Source organism: Sylvia atricapilla, chromosome 6 (assembly GCF_009819655.1).
Source record: "Sylvia atricapilla isolate bSylAtr1 chromosome 6, bSylAtr1.pri, whole genome shotgun sequence".
NCBI lineage: Eukaryota > Metazoa > Chordata > Aves > Passeriformes > Sylviidae > Sylvia > Sylvia atricapilla.
The window spans coordinates 38,533,929-38,549,505 of NC_089145.1; the positions used below are offsets into that span (position 1 = coordinate 38,533,929).

Consider the following 15,577-nt stretch of genomic DNA (forward strand, 5'->3'; position numbering starts at 1 on the left):
TGAGTCTCCTTGTGCTGTATGCAAGCTTGTACACAAAGAAAACATGGATAGTATCAACAGAAGACAGAATCTGTTTCCTTTTAAGAAAAGAATCAACATACCACACAATAAAAAGGAAAGAGGAGGCATTCATTTATAATATGCATACCTCTTTCCTTTAAGAAAATTTTCAAGTAATGATCTAAATTGAAATAGAAAACTACTTTTCTCCTCATGTTGGAGTGTGGTGTTCAGTTACTGAAATAGAAAGTTCAGAATGCAGGGTAAGTGAAATGTTAGTGTTGGATGAAAATTCATTGTAAGACAAATTTCCTTATTTTCAGTAATTCAGATCTCCAGGTTTTTCTGGAACAGCTTTAAGAACAGAATGACAAAACTCAGCAACATTGAAGTAATCGTAGATAAGCAAATATAAAAGCACAGTATTTGAATCAGGAAGCCTTGCAAGTGCCCATCCTCTTTTTGCTCAACTTTCTTAGAGCAGTAAGAATAGAAGCCTTCTATTCCCTAATAGTTGCCTAGAAGGAACATGCTCCTGTTAATTGTCCTGTAAATGCTACTCTTGGGCATTGCTTTGGAGATTAGTACTTGTAAATTTAACCTCTGTGTTTCTCATTAGCTGCCTTGGGTACCAAATGTATTCAGCTTTACTTCATATTCTTCATCCTCTCAGGAGGAGTCCTCTGTCCCATGAACTCTTAATCATTTTGGTTCATTAACCCCTTTTTAAGATTTAAATAAGCTATTTTCAGTAGTCAGCATTTCCTTTGCAGTAGGTGAGGTTATGTTGTCTTTGGTGGGATCAGGATAAAGCTCTGCAGATAATTTGGAAGGATTTATTGCTTTATGATTATTATTGTTATTGAGTGCTTTAACTCTAAGCTGGTTGACAAAGCTCATGGTTCTTTGCCTTTTTCTTCAGGATTATAAAATTGCTGTAAAATTGTAGTGGATGTCAGGTCAGGGAGGGAAGGCAGGATTATTCTGAAGTGCAGAAGATTTAAAATCTACTTAGTTTAGTACTATGATGTGACATACTCAAGGTAGAACACTGGACCTTTAACTTCTCTTTATGGATTTTCAGAGGTTCACTATTCTGTTACAGAAGTGATAAGAAACACAGTCTTGCACTAACAATTTCATGGTTTATGAGTTAGCATTTTAATTGTGGAACTCCAAATTTATTTCAGTTTTCAAGTAGCACTTTGAACTAATTCTGTTTGAATTTGGGCCAGAAGACATTTGTCCTCTTACATTTGATACGTGAACTTTAAATCTCTTGTTCAGGAGATGAGTTTTGTCCATGTTCTCTTTTTCTTCTTTTTAATTTTCTTTTCCCTGTTTTTTGAGCAGTGCATTTCTGCCAAAAAATCTTTACTTGATGAGCAGGAAATTTGAACAGTGAATAAATGCTCTGCTCAGTGTTAATGGATTGTTGTTTATATTTAACAACTTGTTGAACTCTCCCCAATTATGTAAGAGAGAAATCATGCATGCCATGATTTTTGCTTCATACATTTATTAAAGTGCAGCTCCTCAGAAACTTGAACCAATGGATTAATTAACTACTGTAATTTTCTCTCCCCAAATAGTATTTTTTTGACAGGCAGAATGGAGAAAATAAAATATGTTTTCCATATGCAAATGTGTTTAGGCTGCTAGGATTTTGTAAAAATTTGGAGCTCGGGGGAGATTTAAGTAATCATACAGTAAATAAACATGCAGAACTGTTACATGGTGCTTTAGCTCTGAAAATACACTTATAATTGCTGAATTTAGATCTTAGGAATGTTTTTGTTAGTTCTGTGTGGTGAGTTGCTTGTTGGAGTTTAAAGTGCAGGTAACACTGACCAGAGTAAGTAGATCATCAAGTTTGCATCATGTTTTTTGTGCTGTTTAAATTGGGAAAGTGTTCTAGGTTGAGTACAGGAATATTGGTATGTGAAAAATAAGCTTTAGTTTTTGCCCGCTGCTTCCATTGTGCCTTTGCAGAAAGTTTTGGATAGAAATGAGGTGAATATTTATGCCGCTGGTAAAGCAAACAGTTGAATTGGTTGCTTTTTAATAGCTGGTGTGTGTTCTGCTCCTCAGCCTTACTGACTGGTGCCATCACAGCTGAAGAGCTGAGAGGGGAGTGGGTTAACCAGACTCCAGGTTTACAGGTTGTCTTCCTGAACATTTTGAGTTGGAAAGCACAAGGGAAAGCTTGTATTTCAGTAGTTTGTGCATTTGCCCTACTATTTATTCTCTGTGTTATCTAACATCTCTTCCCCAGTGATCTAAAAGCAAACTGATCTCTGGCTAGTGAAACCAGTTATATATACAGGGAAACATTTTCAGAGGATTAAATACAGATGTGTAAAAAATGCACCAAAACAAACTGCCTGCGTGTCTAGTGAGAAGTGATGATGTTCGCTTCTGCATATCAGGTTCTCTGTTTCATGTGGGGATGTAAAGGAGAAAAGTCACCTGAAACAACTTTGCTTTGATCAATAAATTGAACCAGTGGAAGTGCAGAGTTTGCTATAATAGGCTGCTTTGCCACCACTTTAATGCAAGAGTCACAGTGATGATCAGGTTGTGTATTTGAACAGTATCTTCCTGTCTATTAATGGTGTTCATGTACCCAGAATAAACAAGGCTTTTTTTTTTTATTGTAGCTTGAACAGAATCACTTTTTGACCTATTTTTATATGATAATGATGTTAATCTAGCCATGTAGTCCTATTGAACTTTTCAGCTGCGATTTGGAAACACTTCTGAAATCACCTTTGAAATTCAGCTTTTCAGTATAAGCAGGTGAAGAAGCAAAAGCTGTTTGGAGGGGAAGTTTAAAAGTGTGTTAAGAAATGTCACTGCACAAGGCAGTGTCAAAGTGATGTGACACTAATAGGGATTTAAGTTCTTTGGTTAACAAATGGCTCAGTTGGACCTGATGATTTTACTAAGTGATTCAATGATTTGATGATGTTTGTCTTTAGAATGCAGTTATCTAAACTGAACTACTTTAATTTACAAATTACAAAGTGCCGCATTGATGCTTTTGAAGTGCTGAATATATTGTTAGGTGATAATTGCATAGAATTAAAATGATCTGTCAGATCTGCTTTAGCTGAACAAGGTTTGAATTACTTTACTGAGTGTACCATCCACCTGATTATCTGTTAGCTTGTAAAATGCTTCAGGTAAATACTGAAATAATGTCTGAAATGACTGACAAAGAAACTACAACCCAGACCACACCTTACAAGGTGCATAGTTGTATTTTCCTTCTCTCACAGTCTGCCTGGAGTCTTACAAGCATTACCAGAATTTCAGAAAACAGAAATCCCTATGTAGATGTTCTTTGAAGAAAAAAAATTGTATCAGTTCTGGATAGAATTAGAAGTGGTGTAATATATACACATATATATATAAAAGTGAGAAACAGGATTTCATTTGAGCAAGCATCCAGGAGTTGCTGTTAGAATGGTGTGGTTTGTATTGCCCCATGTCATCTCTCCTTTGACAAAACTCAGGTCGGTAATCTATGTGTGCTTAGGTCTCTTTTTATTATGTACTATGATTTCTACAACTTTAAACAAGATTAAACAAAAACAGATCAAATACGTTGAGCCTTGTCTTTTGCTAGGTAGAATAATGGAAAAGTGTTTCAAAAGAAAGAAAGAAAAAACATGTCTTAACTTTCAGTAATGTTTCCTCTGAAATGAGTAGGAAATAGGACAGGGAAACAGTGAGAGGTTTTTGCAGTTTCTAGCAGACCTTGCTGTCAGTTATTAGGATTTTATGCACTGTTTAGAGTGAAAGGGAATGTGATTCTTTACTTTTTGAGACTTACGCCTTTCAGACACTGCTGAAACACCACAGTGAGCCCCACAGCTCTGCTGGTGGTTTCTTCCTCTCGTGTAATCATGGTGCCAGTTTCCAGGAAATGCTGAGTTGAGTGTGTGCTAAGAGGAGTTAGAGACCTGGCTGCTTGTTCTGGGAATGAAGTGCAGTCTCAGCCACCAACTGCATCACTTCACGTTACTGTGGTGAGGTCACAGGAAGTTAAAGATACTGAGCATTTGGTTTTAGTCATCTTGCGTGTTCCATGGATTTTGAAAATTCCAGTTCACAATGTTGAGGATACTTACCAGCAAGTGAATCAACACTGATGTCCCAGGACTTCAGGAGCAGGGTTGCTAACAGGAGCTGTTTATAGTCACACTTTCCTATTTTTGAAGGAAGTTTTCTTCTGATGCTTTGTGAAGATAGTTATGCTGAGAGGAAAAAGTCTTGGCCCTGGGTCCACTACAGCTGTAAGCTCTTGTTCCAAGGGTGATGGGAGCTCTCAGTGCCCCCACAACCAGCTGAGTCCATCCATGCCAGAGAGCTGCTGTTGGTTTGTTCCTTCAGAGGGACAAAACCTTGACCAGCACCTGTCCTGTGCTGTGTGCCAGGCACTGGTCATGTCTGCAGGGCTGGTTTGACCAGTTCCCAGCGTCCTGTTGAGTTCCACGTGGCAGAAGCATCATCTCTGGGCTGTGCATGTGTCATCCAGGAATCCAAAACCACAGGTGTTTGTCTCCACTTGGCTGGTGTTTTCTACCACCATCACTCACCACAAATTTGTTCTTTTTCTTTTTTAAATTTGCTTGTGTGGATTTTGAGGAAACTCTGTATTTGAGCCTTTCCATGGGATGTGTTTTTTAAATGCACCTGTGGCACATAATAGTGCAGTAGCTCTGTTGGTTGCTCTCTGGGGAATCTGGAAAAAACAGCACTCTATGTTGTGTTTACACGTTTGGGTAACAGGTGTGTAGAGGAACAAGATTTTATAGTGAAAAATGGTATTTTAACAGTAGAACCTTGTTACAAATCAATTGGATCGAACTCTTGCTTATAAAACCACCTTTGTTACTATGTGAACTGGTGTTAAAAATACTTTTAAATTGTGTACAAACAATACTGTAGGGGAAAACAAGGAGGTAGATTTTTTCCTCCAATTTCTTTATCTGTAACAATAGTAAGATAAACCTTTCAGAAAAAGCAGTTTCAGGCAGCAGGCTTTTGTCTGTGAGGTGATCGTTTTCTATGAGTAGACTCAAAGGCCACTCAGACTTCCCTGTTTTTCTGGGATATTTCAAATATATTTTTGTAAGAGGAACTTGGGGTCATTTAAAATAATTTAAAAATAGTAAATTTGAGTTGTGTGGTCTCTCAGTAGCACCATGCAGTGCAAGTACTTGCTCTTAAGTCCTTTCACAGTGATGAATCAGTAGTACAGCCCTTGTCTACAAGGCCATTCAACAAGCACTGCACAGCTTTTGGTACTTTCTGTATTGTTTCAACAGCTGAACCCCAAATATCTGCAAAATCTGCACACATCAGTTGAGATATTCATAGACAGCATCTCTTGTAGTTCATAAATTGCTGCTTTGCTAGGGAGCCAGTGAAAATAATTCAGTGTGCACAGTGAGACTGGAACAGCTTTTAATTTGTTGTGTGTGCTTTCATTTCACTGTCTTGGTGACTTAAAAGTTTCTCAGTGGGTTGGGAAACTTTCAGTGCAGTGTAAAATCTAATCTCTCTTGGTTTGGGCAGCAGCAGTAACACAACTTGTTGGATTTGAAGTTTGCAAGATGCAGCCTTGAGGGTTGTTTACCCTGTGCACTTGTGTGTCACAGAACTGCCTTATCCTGGCAACACTGGTGGCTCTGTGGAAGTCTTCTCATAACTGCTATGAGGATGTTCTGTCTAGAATTCTGCTCTCTTCTCCTTTTTCTGTCTTTTTTTTTTTCTTTAATCTATTTGTAACATAGCTATATATATATATTTCTAAACAAGATGTTGTCAAACTGATCTGTAGTATTTTGTGACAAGCTTCTTCACAGTTCCTAAAAATGATTTTGATTAGTTGTCTTGTTAATATTATATATTTTAATACATGAAAACCAAGTTTGTGACAACCTTATTGCAAAGGTGGGATTAGTAGATTTTTGCTGATGGTATATTCAAGTCTGCTACAGACAGGAAATGAAAGATACCAGCTCATCAATAGTGAGTTGAAAGTTGCATTTTTAGTGCATTTTTGAGGTACTGAACTTCTAGTCTTTTTGTTTTGTTTTTTTTTTTTTTTTTTAAATTCTTGCAAAGCGTTGTATTGATCACTGCTGGGAAGTTTGATTTTAGTTTTCTGTCATAGATTAGGGTTGTGTAGATTTTCACAAACAGAAAAAACCCAATTTTGTTTCCTTCCTATTCTCAGAGACAAGATCGAGATGCAGCAAAATTCTGAAAATTTCCATTTTATTGTCACTGTTTCAATATGCTCTGTATGGAGCATATTGGACTCAGTTCTTGGGACTAGACCAAGCATTATGGCAGGGACTGTTCCTCCAGGTTGTGCTGCTTACTCATCTCTTTTCCCCTTCTGTCAGTGTTCCTCATTAAGGAACATGTTTGGGAAGAAAGGGCTCTGCCCGGCAGAAATGTCGCTTTTCTTCCGTTCCTTCCCTTGATGTTCTGTTGACTGTTCAGCAGCAGTGAGCAGTTCCCTGGTTAGTTTGTATCCTTCCTTTCCCAGAAATCAGCTGCTGCACCCTGTTGCTTCAGCAAGTCCCTGCCCGCAAGATGAGGCAATGGGAGGACCTGAAGGGCTTCTGCTTTTTCACCCTTGTTTCTTTGTGAGGCAGGACTGTAATTTCCTCTTTAGAGATGAGAATTGTGACACTGTAAACACATCCTTTGATGACTTCACTGTGTGTGTGTGGATGGGGAGATGTATCCTTCTCTTCTGTTCTGTTTCTTGTCCTCTGCCTGCCCAATGAATTCTCCCTTATAAAACAATCTTTAGGATTTCTGCTTTTGAAGGTTTTGGAGTTGTAGCAATAACCTGTTGAAGGAATGAAGTAATCGATACAAGTTATTCAACACTAATCTAAAAGTTTTTAGTTTGATTGTTAGTTCTAGGCATTTTAGCTAAACAGCCTTGCTTCTGGATGTGATTAAAAAGAGGAATGAATTTGCAGTTTAGAGTGTATTAAGTTCTTCTGACATGACTGTTATCACAGCTTCAAAATATCTCATAGCCAAAAACTGTGCCATCTGCCTTACTGCTTTCATTTACAGAATCCTTAATATTTGATACTGTGCCTTGGAAAGACATTCCCTTAAATCCTCCAGGACTAGCATTAAGGAGTCACGCACAGGGCGACACGGATATGAACAGTACTTTGGCATAGCAGATTTTTCTGAAGAGTGAGATGGAAACCACAAGGCCTATTTAGTTTAAGAAAGGCTTATATTTTTAGAGGTGCTGAGTTTATCAGTGTGAGTTTCTGATTGCCCTTTCAGTAAGGCACAGTCAAGTGTTTTCCCTAGAGGAGAAGCAAGTTTGAAGTAGCTACAATTACGAAATACTTCAAGCGTTGTGATTAATTGGAGAGACTCCTTACTTGTCTCCACCTTAGTAACTCAAATAATTGATATTTTTGTGTGACAAATGGTGCTATCCTTTGTCTATTGAAACTTAGTAAAGTGATCACTTATGTAGATAAAGAAACCCTTCTGTGTCTGCTGTTCTTTTACACTTTGTTAATCTGCAAGGATGTTTTGCTCCAAGTTCTGCTAAGCTGGCAGTTGCAGGTGCTTTGTACATGTCCACAATATAAATTGTTACTCTTGATTGTCATAATTTCCTTGTGTCTTAATTTGAGTTTAGTGTATTTTACTGAGGGTGTTTTACTTAACCTTCAGTATTTATAACAACTTAAGGATGAAAAACTGCTATATGTCATCTGGTTTATGAACAGTTTACTTGATTTATCTCTCTACTGGACTAGCTTTAAATAAATGGGTAGAGCTTACAATTTTGAAAATAATAAATAAAAATAAGTTTAATTTTATTGTCAAGTATTAGATTCTGTTTGCTTATTTTAAATCAAGTTACCTGTTGCAAATCACCAACCATTTGTCCCCTAAAATGATTATTCTTGAGAATTTAGTAGCTTGAGATTTTTGGAGGGAAAAAAGTTAATTGTTTTGTGCGTACAAGTGTTCTAAGCCATTAAGATAATTTGGTAGTGGAGCATATGGAGCATACCAAAGCAGTATTTGCTCTGAAGATGGGGGAACCTTAAAGCTCATCTTACCCATCTTAATTAATTTTATAAGTATGCCAAAATTACCATACTGCTATGCACAACACTTGAAACTTACTTTTACTAGTGCACAAAGTCTGTTTCAAGTAGTTTAAATACGGAGAAGTGTTCTGTTCTGCACTTTGACCCGACACAAATAAACTTGTCAAGCCTGCAGCCACCTGGGCCCTGCTCTTTGGAGTTGGGGGAATTGGTAACTTTGCTTTCCTTTTCTACAAGGAAATTTTCATGAAGAGATTTTATTTAAAATGAAGAGTAGATCTTTCTGAGGCAAAGCTTGTGGTAGCCTCGTAGCATTCCAGCCTTCTTCTGCTGTGTATTGATGGAAATTGATGCAACTTGATATATATGAGATACAACACAACAGGACGTGTACTAAATATTCCTTATGAAATGGTCAGACTTGGAATTGCAGGTTTCCAGTATCTTGATCTGTTTATAAGATGGCATTGATAGTGTAGCAAAAAGTTATCAGAAACTTGTTTTTCTTTCCATTGATCTTTTTGTGGGATTGCTCATAGCAAGAGAAGTAAAAGGTACCATATTTGTTAAATGATAATAAGTAAGGAATAAATGTATAGGGTGGAAAAAACCCCCACCAAACCAACCCAACCCCAGAGATTGCTAAGTAATAGTAACTGGTGTGCAGCTGGGGCTGTGGTTTGAAATGTGCAATTGTATTGATAAGAAGAATATCTAAATTACACTGAGACTTTTGCATCCAAAGCCTTACTTTGTGCTGGCTTGAATCTCTGTGTGAAAATCATATTCAAAGACTGAATCCTGAATATGCCTTTCTTTTTGCTTGTGAACTAAAGAGTGAATAAATTAGGCTTGGAAGTGATGTTTTAGAGAACATTCTTGATTGTGAGATAAACAGTAGGCTTGGGATGGAGATCTGATCAACTTGTGCTGATGTGCTTTCTTGGCTTCACTCTAGTTTTTGATGACGGTGATGAAAGGACCTTGAGACGAACTTCATTATGCTTGAAGGGAGAAAGGCACTTTGCAGAAAGTGAGGTAAGACAGTGGTGGACGTGGAATTAAAAACGAATAGTTAATTAATATCTGTTTTATAACAAGATATTGCAAACCATTTTTGTTTCCCTCCTTTTCATGTAGACACTTGATCAACTGCCACTAACCAATCCAGAGCACTTTGGAACTCCAGTTATTGGGAAGAAATCTAATAGAGGGAGAAGATCTTCTCTTCCTGTGTGAGTTCTGAGAGTGTTTTGCTCTTCCTTTAAGTGTCCTTTGCTGAAACTGTAGCAGTCTCATTGAAGCTGCCATGGTCTGAATGTTCTGTCACCTGAATTTTGTGCACAGCTGATAGAGACACAGTCATATGCTGGCAATATTATGAAACTGAAGGGTTTTTTTCCTGTAGTACTTTTAAGAACATTTATGCTTCTTTCATCTAATAGGAAATGTAGGATTTTTAACCTTCTTTATACTGAACACAGTGGAAAAAAAAAGCACTTTTTAATTTTTGGGGTAGAGAGCATTTTTCTTTGTTTCATATCTGGGCACAATCAAAACCTGAGTCATATCTCCAATTCTAAGATGATGCTGTTGTAAGATACTGCTACTTTGAAAGAATTCCTACAAAATTCCTCTTGCTGAGTAAGTGCGCTTAATATGTAAGGCTATTCCAAGCAATTCCAGCTCTTAAAAATTATACATGTTTTTGAAGCTTTGCGAAATAGGAAAAAAATCTTGCTGTAAGCTCTTTTTGCTTTTCAAGTAGTAACTTCAGACCAAGTTTAAAATATTATATTTTGATAATTCAGTACTGAAGATGAAAAGGAAGAAGAGAGTAGTGAAGAAGAGGATGAAGATAAGAGGCGCCTCAATGATGAATTGCTTGGCAAGGTTGTGAGTGTGACTTGTAATTCAGAGAAGGCAGACTGGTACCCAGCTTTGGTGAGTTCCTTTTGCAGCAAAGCTGTGAATGTAGTCAGGCTAAGCTCTACTCCCATGTTTGCTAAAAATACAAGTGTTTCACAGTATCTATGAGGAGTAGGAAAGCAGAGATTAACATTTGTGTGTAAGTTACAGTTTCATGACGTTCAAGTGTTTTAGAGCTGCATACAAAATGATCAGTGTGTAATGCTACTTTTCTTCTAAAAATAAAATATGTTAGGACTTGCAGTCCCAGGCAATTTAAGAGGATCTAGATTTATGAATTTTAATTGCAGTGGGATTTTAAATTTTTTTTAAATGTAATTATCTTTTTCCGTAGACTTTCAGTTTTATGAAATAATAATTTCTTTGATGCTTACATTTGTACCTGTGGTCAGCTAGGAGCAGATGTTGGCACTTATTTTTATTTGACTGTCAATAAATGATACAGCTGTTTGTTGCCACTGCTGATAATAAATATGCATTTATTAAATCCAAGTTCGAGTAGACTTGTATTGTAAAGGCAGATAGTTTGCATCTTACTGATACACACAGGAAAGTTGATATGTGCATATGAAAAGTTGCTTTCTGTACAAAACTTTCTGGTATTTTCAGACGTGGTGTAATGTAGGGTGAATAGTTGACAACTGCCTTATCCACCTGTGTGTATCTCAATTAAAAATGTGGTATTGTACATGTTCTGGTTGCAGCTCCCTTTATTGATGACGGATTTTTATTTAACATGATTCTTGTGGGTTAAGTTCTTGGAGGTCATATATTTGCACTTAGCATTTTCTGCTTGTATATGATCTAGAGCAAAACATAAACTTGTTCTGTTTGTAGTAGTACAAATGCATTTTTATCGCTTTCTTTAAGACCTAGAGATGATACTGCTGTGGAAGAATGTGCTGGATTTCACAGTGGTTTATATTATCCTCACCTCAGTAAACAAAACAAACCAAAAAACCAGCTTAAGTCTCAGTTTAAATGCCAAAAATCAGAAGCTGGTATAAAATAAGTGAGTTTGTGACTTTTTAAATAGATGCTTTTAAAAATTTTTGTGTGAACAAGTGACCTCAGTAGGTTAGTTTTCAAATGAAATTTTTGACTTTCTTGGCTTGTACATAACAATTCAATAGTTTGAGGTAAATTGCTTCTTGAAATTTGCTGTTGTTGGCCTTAGTAGTATAAATCAAAGTAGATTTGTTTACCCAGTACTGGAAATATAATAGAAGAAACAGAAAACAGCAGTTTTCCTGCAGTCTATCTTTCTTTCCTTTCAAGATCAGCTTTTTTTTTTTTCCTTTTTTTCTTTTTTTTCTTTTTTTTTTTTTTTTGTAAAGGAATGTTTTATTTGTATCTTCAGGTTGTGTCACCGAGCTGCAATGATGACGTCACCGTGAAAAAGGACCAGTGTTTAGTTCGATCCTTTGCAGATTCCAAATTGTAAGTGATAGCTCACTTTGATTAGATATCTGTGGGAGGAAACTGGCAAAATAATCACATGTTGCTCCTGAAGATGTTAGTTCTTCCAAAAGGAAAGGGTACAGTTTTCTGTAATGCTGGATGGACATATTTGGCATTCACAATCTGTTTCCAGCTGACTCCTTTTGTGCTTCCTCATCCTTCTTTCCATTGTGTGTAACAATAAGGATTCATTGAATCAAGGAAAGTTTCTGGTGCTTATTCATTTAAAAATATCAACAGCTTAAACTGGAAACACCTAGATTTCCCCCCCCCCCCCCCCCCCCCCCCCCATAATTTCTAAGTTTTGCTTTTAATTATTTCATTACTGCCTTTATGGGTGTCAGTTGTAATAGTTGTAATAGTTTGGGTATCTGCCTCATTACCTCCACTGCTCCAGTGTCCATAACTGTTTAGATAGTTTATAAGGGTTTATTCTACTTTCTTTTTACTAGAAAGGAGAATTTTAATAGAATTGCTAATTAAAACATTTACAGAACCTGAATCATATTCCTTCAAAAAGAAAGGTCCTGTTAGTCCATCCTCCACTCCAAAAGGGTGAGGGAGGAGAGAGAGACAGAGATGTGTCTTACATAATGAATAAGGTATTCATAAGAGCATGAAGACTGTTTTGGGTTTTTTTTAAAGTTTGCTCCCCTTTATTTCTCTTCATTGTTATTGTACTGCATCTGTGTAACCAGATTGTAAGTAAAAACTTCCTCACCAAAGGCCACCTGTCACCCTCTTTCTTTCAAATTGAGCAGTTTTTGATTTTTGCTGGCTATGATTTTGTGTAGGTTACAAGTTCTTGATTACTGAAATGTATTTCAAGTACCTGAGGACTTGGTTCATTTTGTCCTCTTAATGTGGATATGTGTCATCAGCCTACTGGATGAGCCTGGCTTCTTCTGTACTGAAAGTTGAATATTACTAGTAAAATGTAGACTTGCTCTGTTTGGCTTTTTTTTTTTTTTTGTGGCTTTAACTTCAGAAAATGGCAGCCTCTAACTCTTGAGGTTTTACTCCAGATTTTCTGAAATGATGAAAGAAGGAAAAAAAAAAAGTGTTAGACTAACTCACTTTGAAGACTTTCCTTGCAATGTGGTTATGATTTTTCTTGTGACTGGATATCCAGTATGACTTTGGAACAGAGAAACCTCCATATGTTTTGCTGTGAGAGCACTTTTGTTATTTAAAAATTAAAATCAACTGTCTCTCAGTGCAAATCTGTGAATTGGCTTCACTGTGATTCTGTGCTAGTAAAAAGGCATTTTGAAAATAGGGGACTTGCTTCTGTCCTCTTAGACAGATCCTTGTTTTGGAGAGCAGCTGTTGATTCTTGTGAATATTTTCAGTTCAGAAAATTAGTTTTGCCTGCATGTTTAACCTTTGCAAATTTGTGCAGGTTAAGAATTAAAATAAAGGACATTTACAAAGTTTTCTTAATTACTTAAGGATATTTTAATGTCTGGATTTCAAAGATAGGAAACTTACCATGGGTAACTTACTCTTGTATTTGGACCATGCAATAACAAGTGTCTTAGGCAATTAGTTGTTAGTAAGGGCTTTGCAAGTGAATGATAATGGTTGAAAATTTTAAAAATTGCTGTCTTTCTGAGTCAAATGCTTGCTTTTCTGTGCTGTAATCACAAGCCCTTGTTCTTTTACAGTTACTCGATAGCAAGAAAAGACATTAAGGAACTAGATCTTCAAAACTTACCAAAATCAGAGGCCTCTCCTAAAAAAGGTAATTTAGAATGAATTCTAGGTGTTTAAAAGAAGTAATTTCATATAAAGGTTTTTATTTGCTGATAAGTGATGACCTGTTGATTTCTGGTAATTGCTCTTGGACATTTTGTAAAGATTTTAAAATGGGAGAAATTAGCGAAACTTTGGATATAGCTGTGTCTAGTAGAAATCTTCTTTATTTGATTTTTATTTCATTATTTTGATCCAGTCCAGATTTGTGGAAAATGAATAAAATATTTTCAAGGTGGTCTATTTGAATTGTCAGTGAGCAGTGGAATACATAGTTACCTCTCTTAATGCTAAAATTTTGTGCTATTGCTCAAAACACTCTGTTTATGTGAGGAATACCAGACAGCAAGATGTAAACTTCATATCAACAAACTGTGATTAGTATTTAATTTAAAAATATAATTAGAAAATTGGATGGATGACATGGATACCACAGTCCATCAAAACATGAAATGTATCCAGGAGAAATGTTTAGATTGTATTTATTAAAATAAATACGAATTAAGAAGTCCCCACTCAACAACAACAGGATCTGGTTTGAGTAAAGGTGTGGAGCAACTCCTTACAAGTCAAGATTTAAAATGCTGCAAATGAAAGCTTGAGGTGATTTTGATTGATTTGTCTAATATTACATGATTTCTCTTCTACTTTGTTCTTAATAGCTGTTTCAAAGTACAAGAGCTTTAGAACAGCCAAAAATAAATAGCAGATGCTAGGTTTGAGATAAATTGAAGAAAGGGACTTCTTTCCTGTGCAGAACATAATTGGGTTGTGACATTTCTTGCTACAAGGGAATATTTTGGAACCAAAGGTACTAATGGTTTCAAAAAAAAGAGAGTTGAGACCAATGTCTGGAGGTTTTTCTGTCAGAAGTGTTAAAAACTGGTGCCTTTTCTTTTCCAGTAACACTGAACACTTCATTGCAGTGTGTTCTTCTTTTGGGTGTTTTTCTGACTTCTTTATTAAAGTCTTTTATTGTGACTGAGGGGCAGATTTTGGGGTTATCTGGGTTTGTTTTGCTTTGTTGTTTTCTAGCCTTGGAGCACCTCTTCAAGGAAAAGAATTTGAGGTATTTCCATTGTACAAGTTTAACTTGTGCCTGTCCCATCACTCCTTTGCTCACTGACGTGTTTTCCTTCTGTTCTGAGCATTAATGTTGCATCTCTTTGGGCAGTGCTCTTTTTTCTTTTCTTTTCTTTTTTTTTTTTAATATAAAACATGATATTTTGGAAAGAGCAAAGTAAGCCATGGTGCTTGATCCGTGATGGATTCGTTGCATTTAAGTTGGTGTTGTGATTTACAGGAAGGTGGAAAGGAAATGAAAAAAAAATGCTTTGTGACTGTGAATGTTGCAGATGAGATAAAGCCAGGGCCCTTTCCTTTGTAGGGCTACAGGAGGCAACTACATTTCTCAGCACCAAGGGTGTTCCTCGGAACTGGAAGATGGACATCAGTGAAATTCTGGAGTCCTCCAGCAGTGATGAGGAGGATGGAGCTGCTGCAGAAACTGATGAAGAGGAGCAAAAAAGAGAAGAGAAAACAGAAGAAGTAGCGGTGAGTCTGGACAATTTCAGTCATTTTTCAGGGGTTATTTAATAACTAGCTGGCCTTAAAATCATGCACTTTGCAACATATTATTCTCAGATTTAGCTCACTTCGGTGTCTTTTCAGTCCTGTTCCTTTTCTCTCTGCTACAGTTGTCTTTATTGTGATTTGTCAGCAGTGGCAAGTTGTCTCTGTTACCAATGGAGAAACTGGAGACAAATCTCAGAAACTAGGAATTCAAGGCAGAGAAGAATGAAAGGTTCTGGGTGAAAAGAAAAGGCAAAACCAAAAAACTTAGGTTGAGCCTAGTAGGACTAATTCCACCTTAAATACAGTATATTTGTGTATTTCTTTTGTGATTTCCTCTTGTATTTTTCTTTGTATGTAGGTTATATAAAAAATAACTTCTTTCTGAAAACAGTAGTGTGATTTAAAAAAAAGGCAAAAATTTTCAAGCAGAAGCAGGAGGTTGACTGAAACTGAGCTAATTCACCCGGCAATAAATGCTATTTAGAGCAGTACAGGACTGACTTTCGTGCATGTTACTCGGGAATCATGGAATGATGTGGTGAGTGGACTTTCTGTCTAATGTGTTGTGGCATGTACAGACTGGAAGAGGAATTCATGGAGAGCAGCCCTGTGGAGAAAGGCTTGGGGATTCTCATGGCTAGAATGCTGGACATGAACCAGCAATGGGTGCATGTGGCTCAGAAAGCCAAATGTGTCCTGGGCTGCAGGACAAAGGGGATTCTCCCCTTGAC

At 36.8% G+C, this 15,577-nt stretch overlaps 1 protein-coding gene across 3 annotated transcripts in view; it reads left to right on the top strand.

Moving 5' to 3' along the window:
- The window catches only part of ARID4A (AT-rich interaction domain 4A), a 46,565-nt gene that overhangs the window by 5,829 nt on the left and 25,159 nt on the right, over positions 1-15,577 (top strand). For all 3 annotated transcript variants that reach the window (XM_066321588.1, XM_066321590.1, XM_066321589.1), the window contains 6 exons: positions 9,085-9,164; positions 9,267-9,361; positions 9,938-10,070; positions 11,416-11,495; positions 13,184-13,260; positions 14,659-14,825. In XM_066321588.1, the coding sequence (XP_066177685.1) occupies positions 9,085-9,164; positions 9,267-9,361; positions 9,938-10,070; positions 11,416-11,495; positions 13,184-13,260; positions 14,659-14,825 (632 nt within the window). The remainder of the gene's footprint in view (positions 1-9,084; positions 9,165-9,266; positions 9,362-9,937; positions 10,071-11,415; positions 11,496-13,183; positions 13,261-14,658; positions 14,826-15,577) is intronic.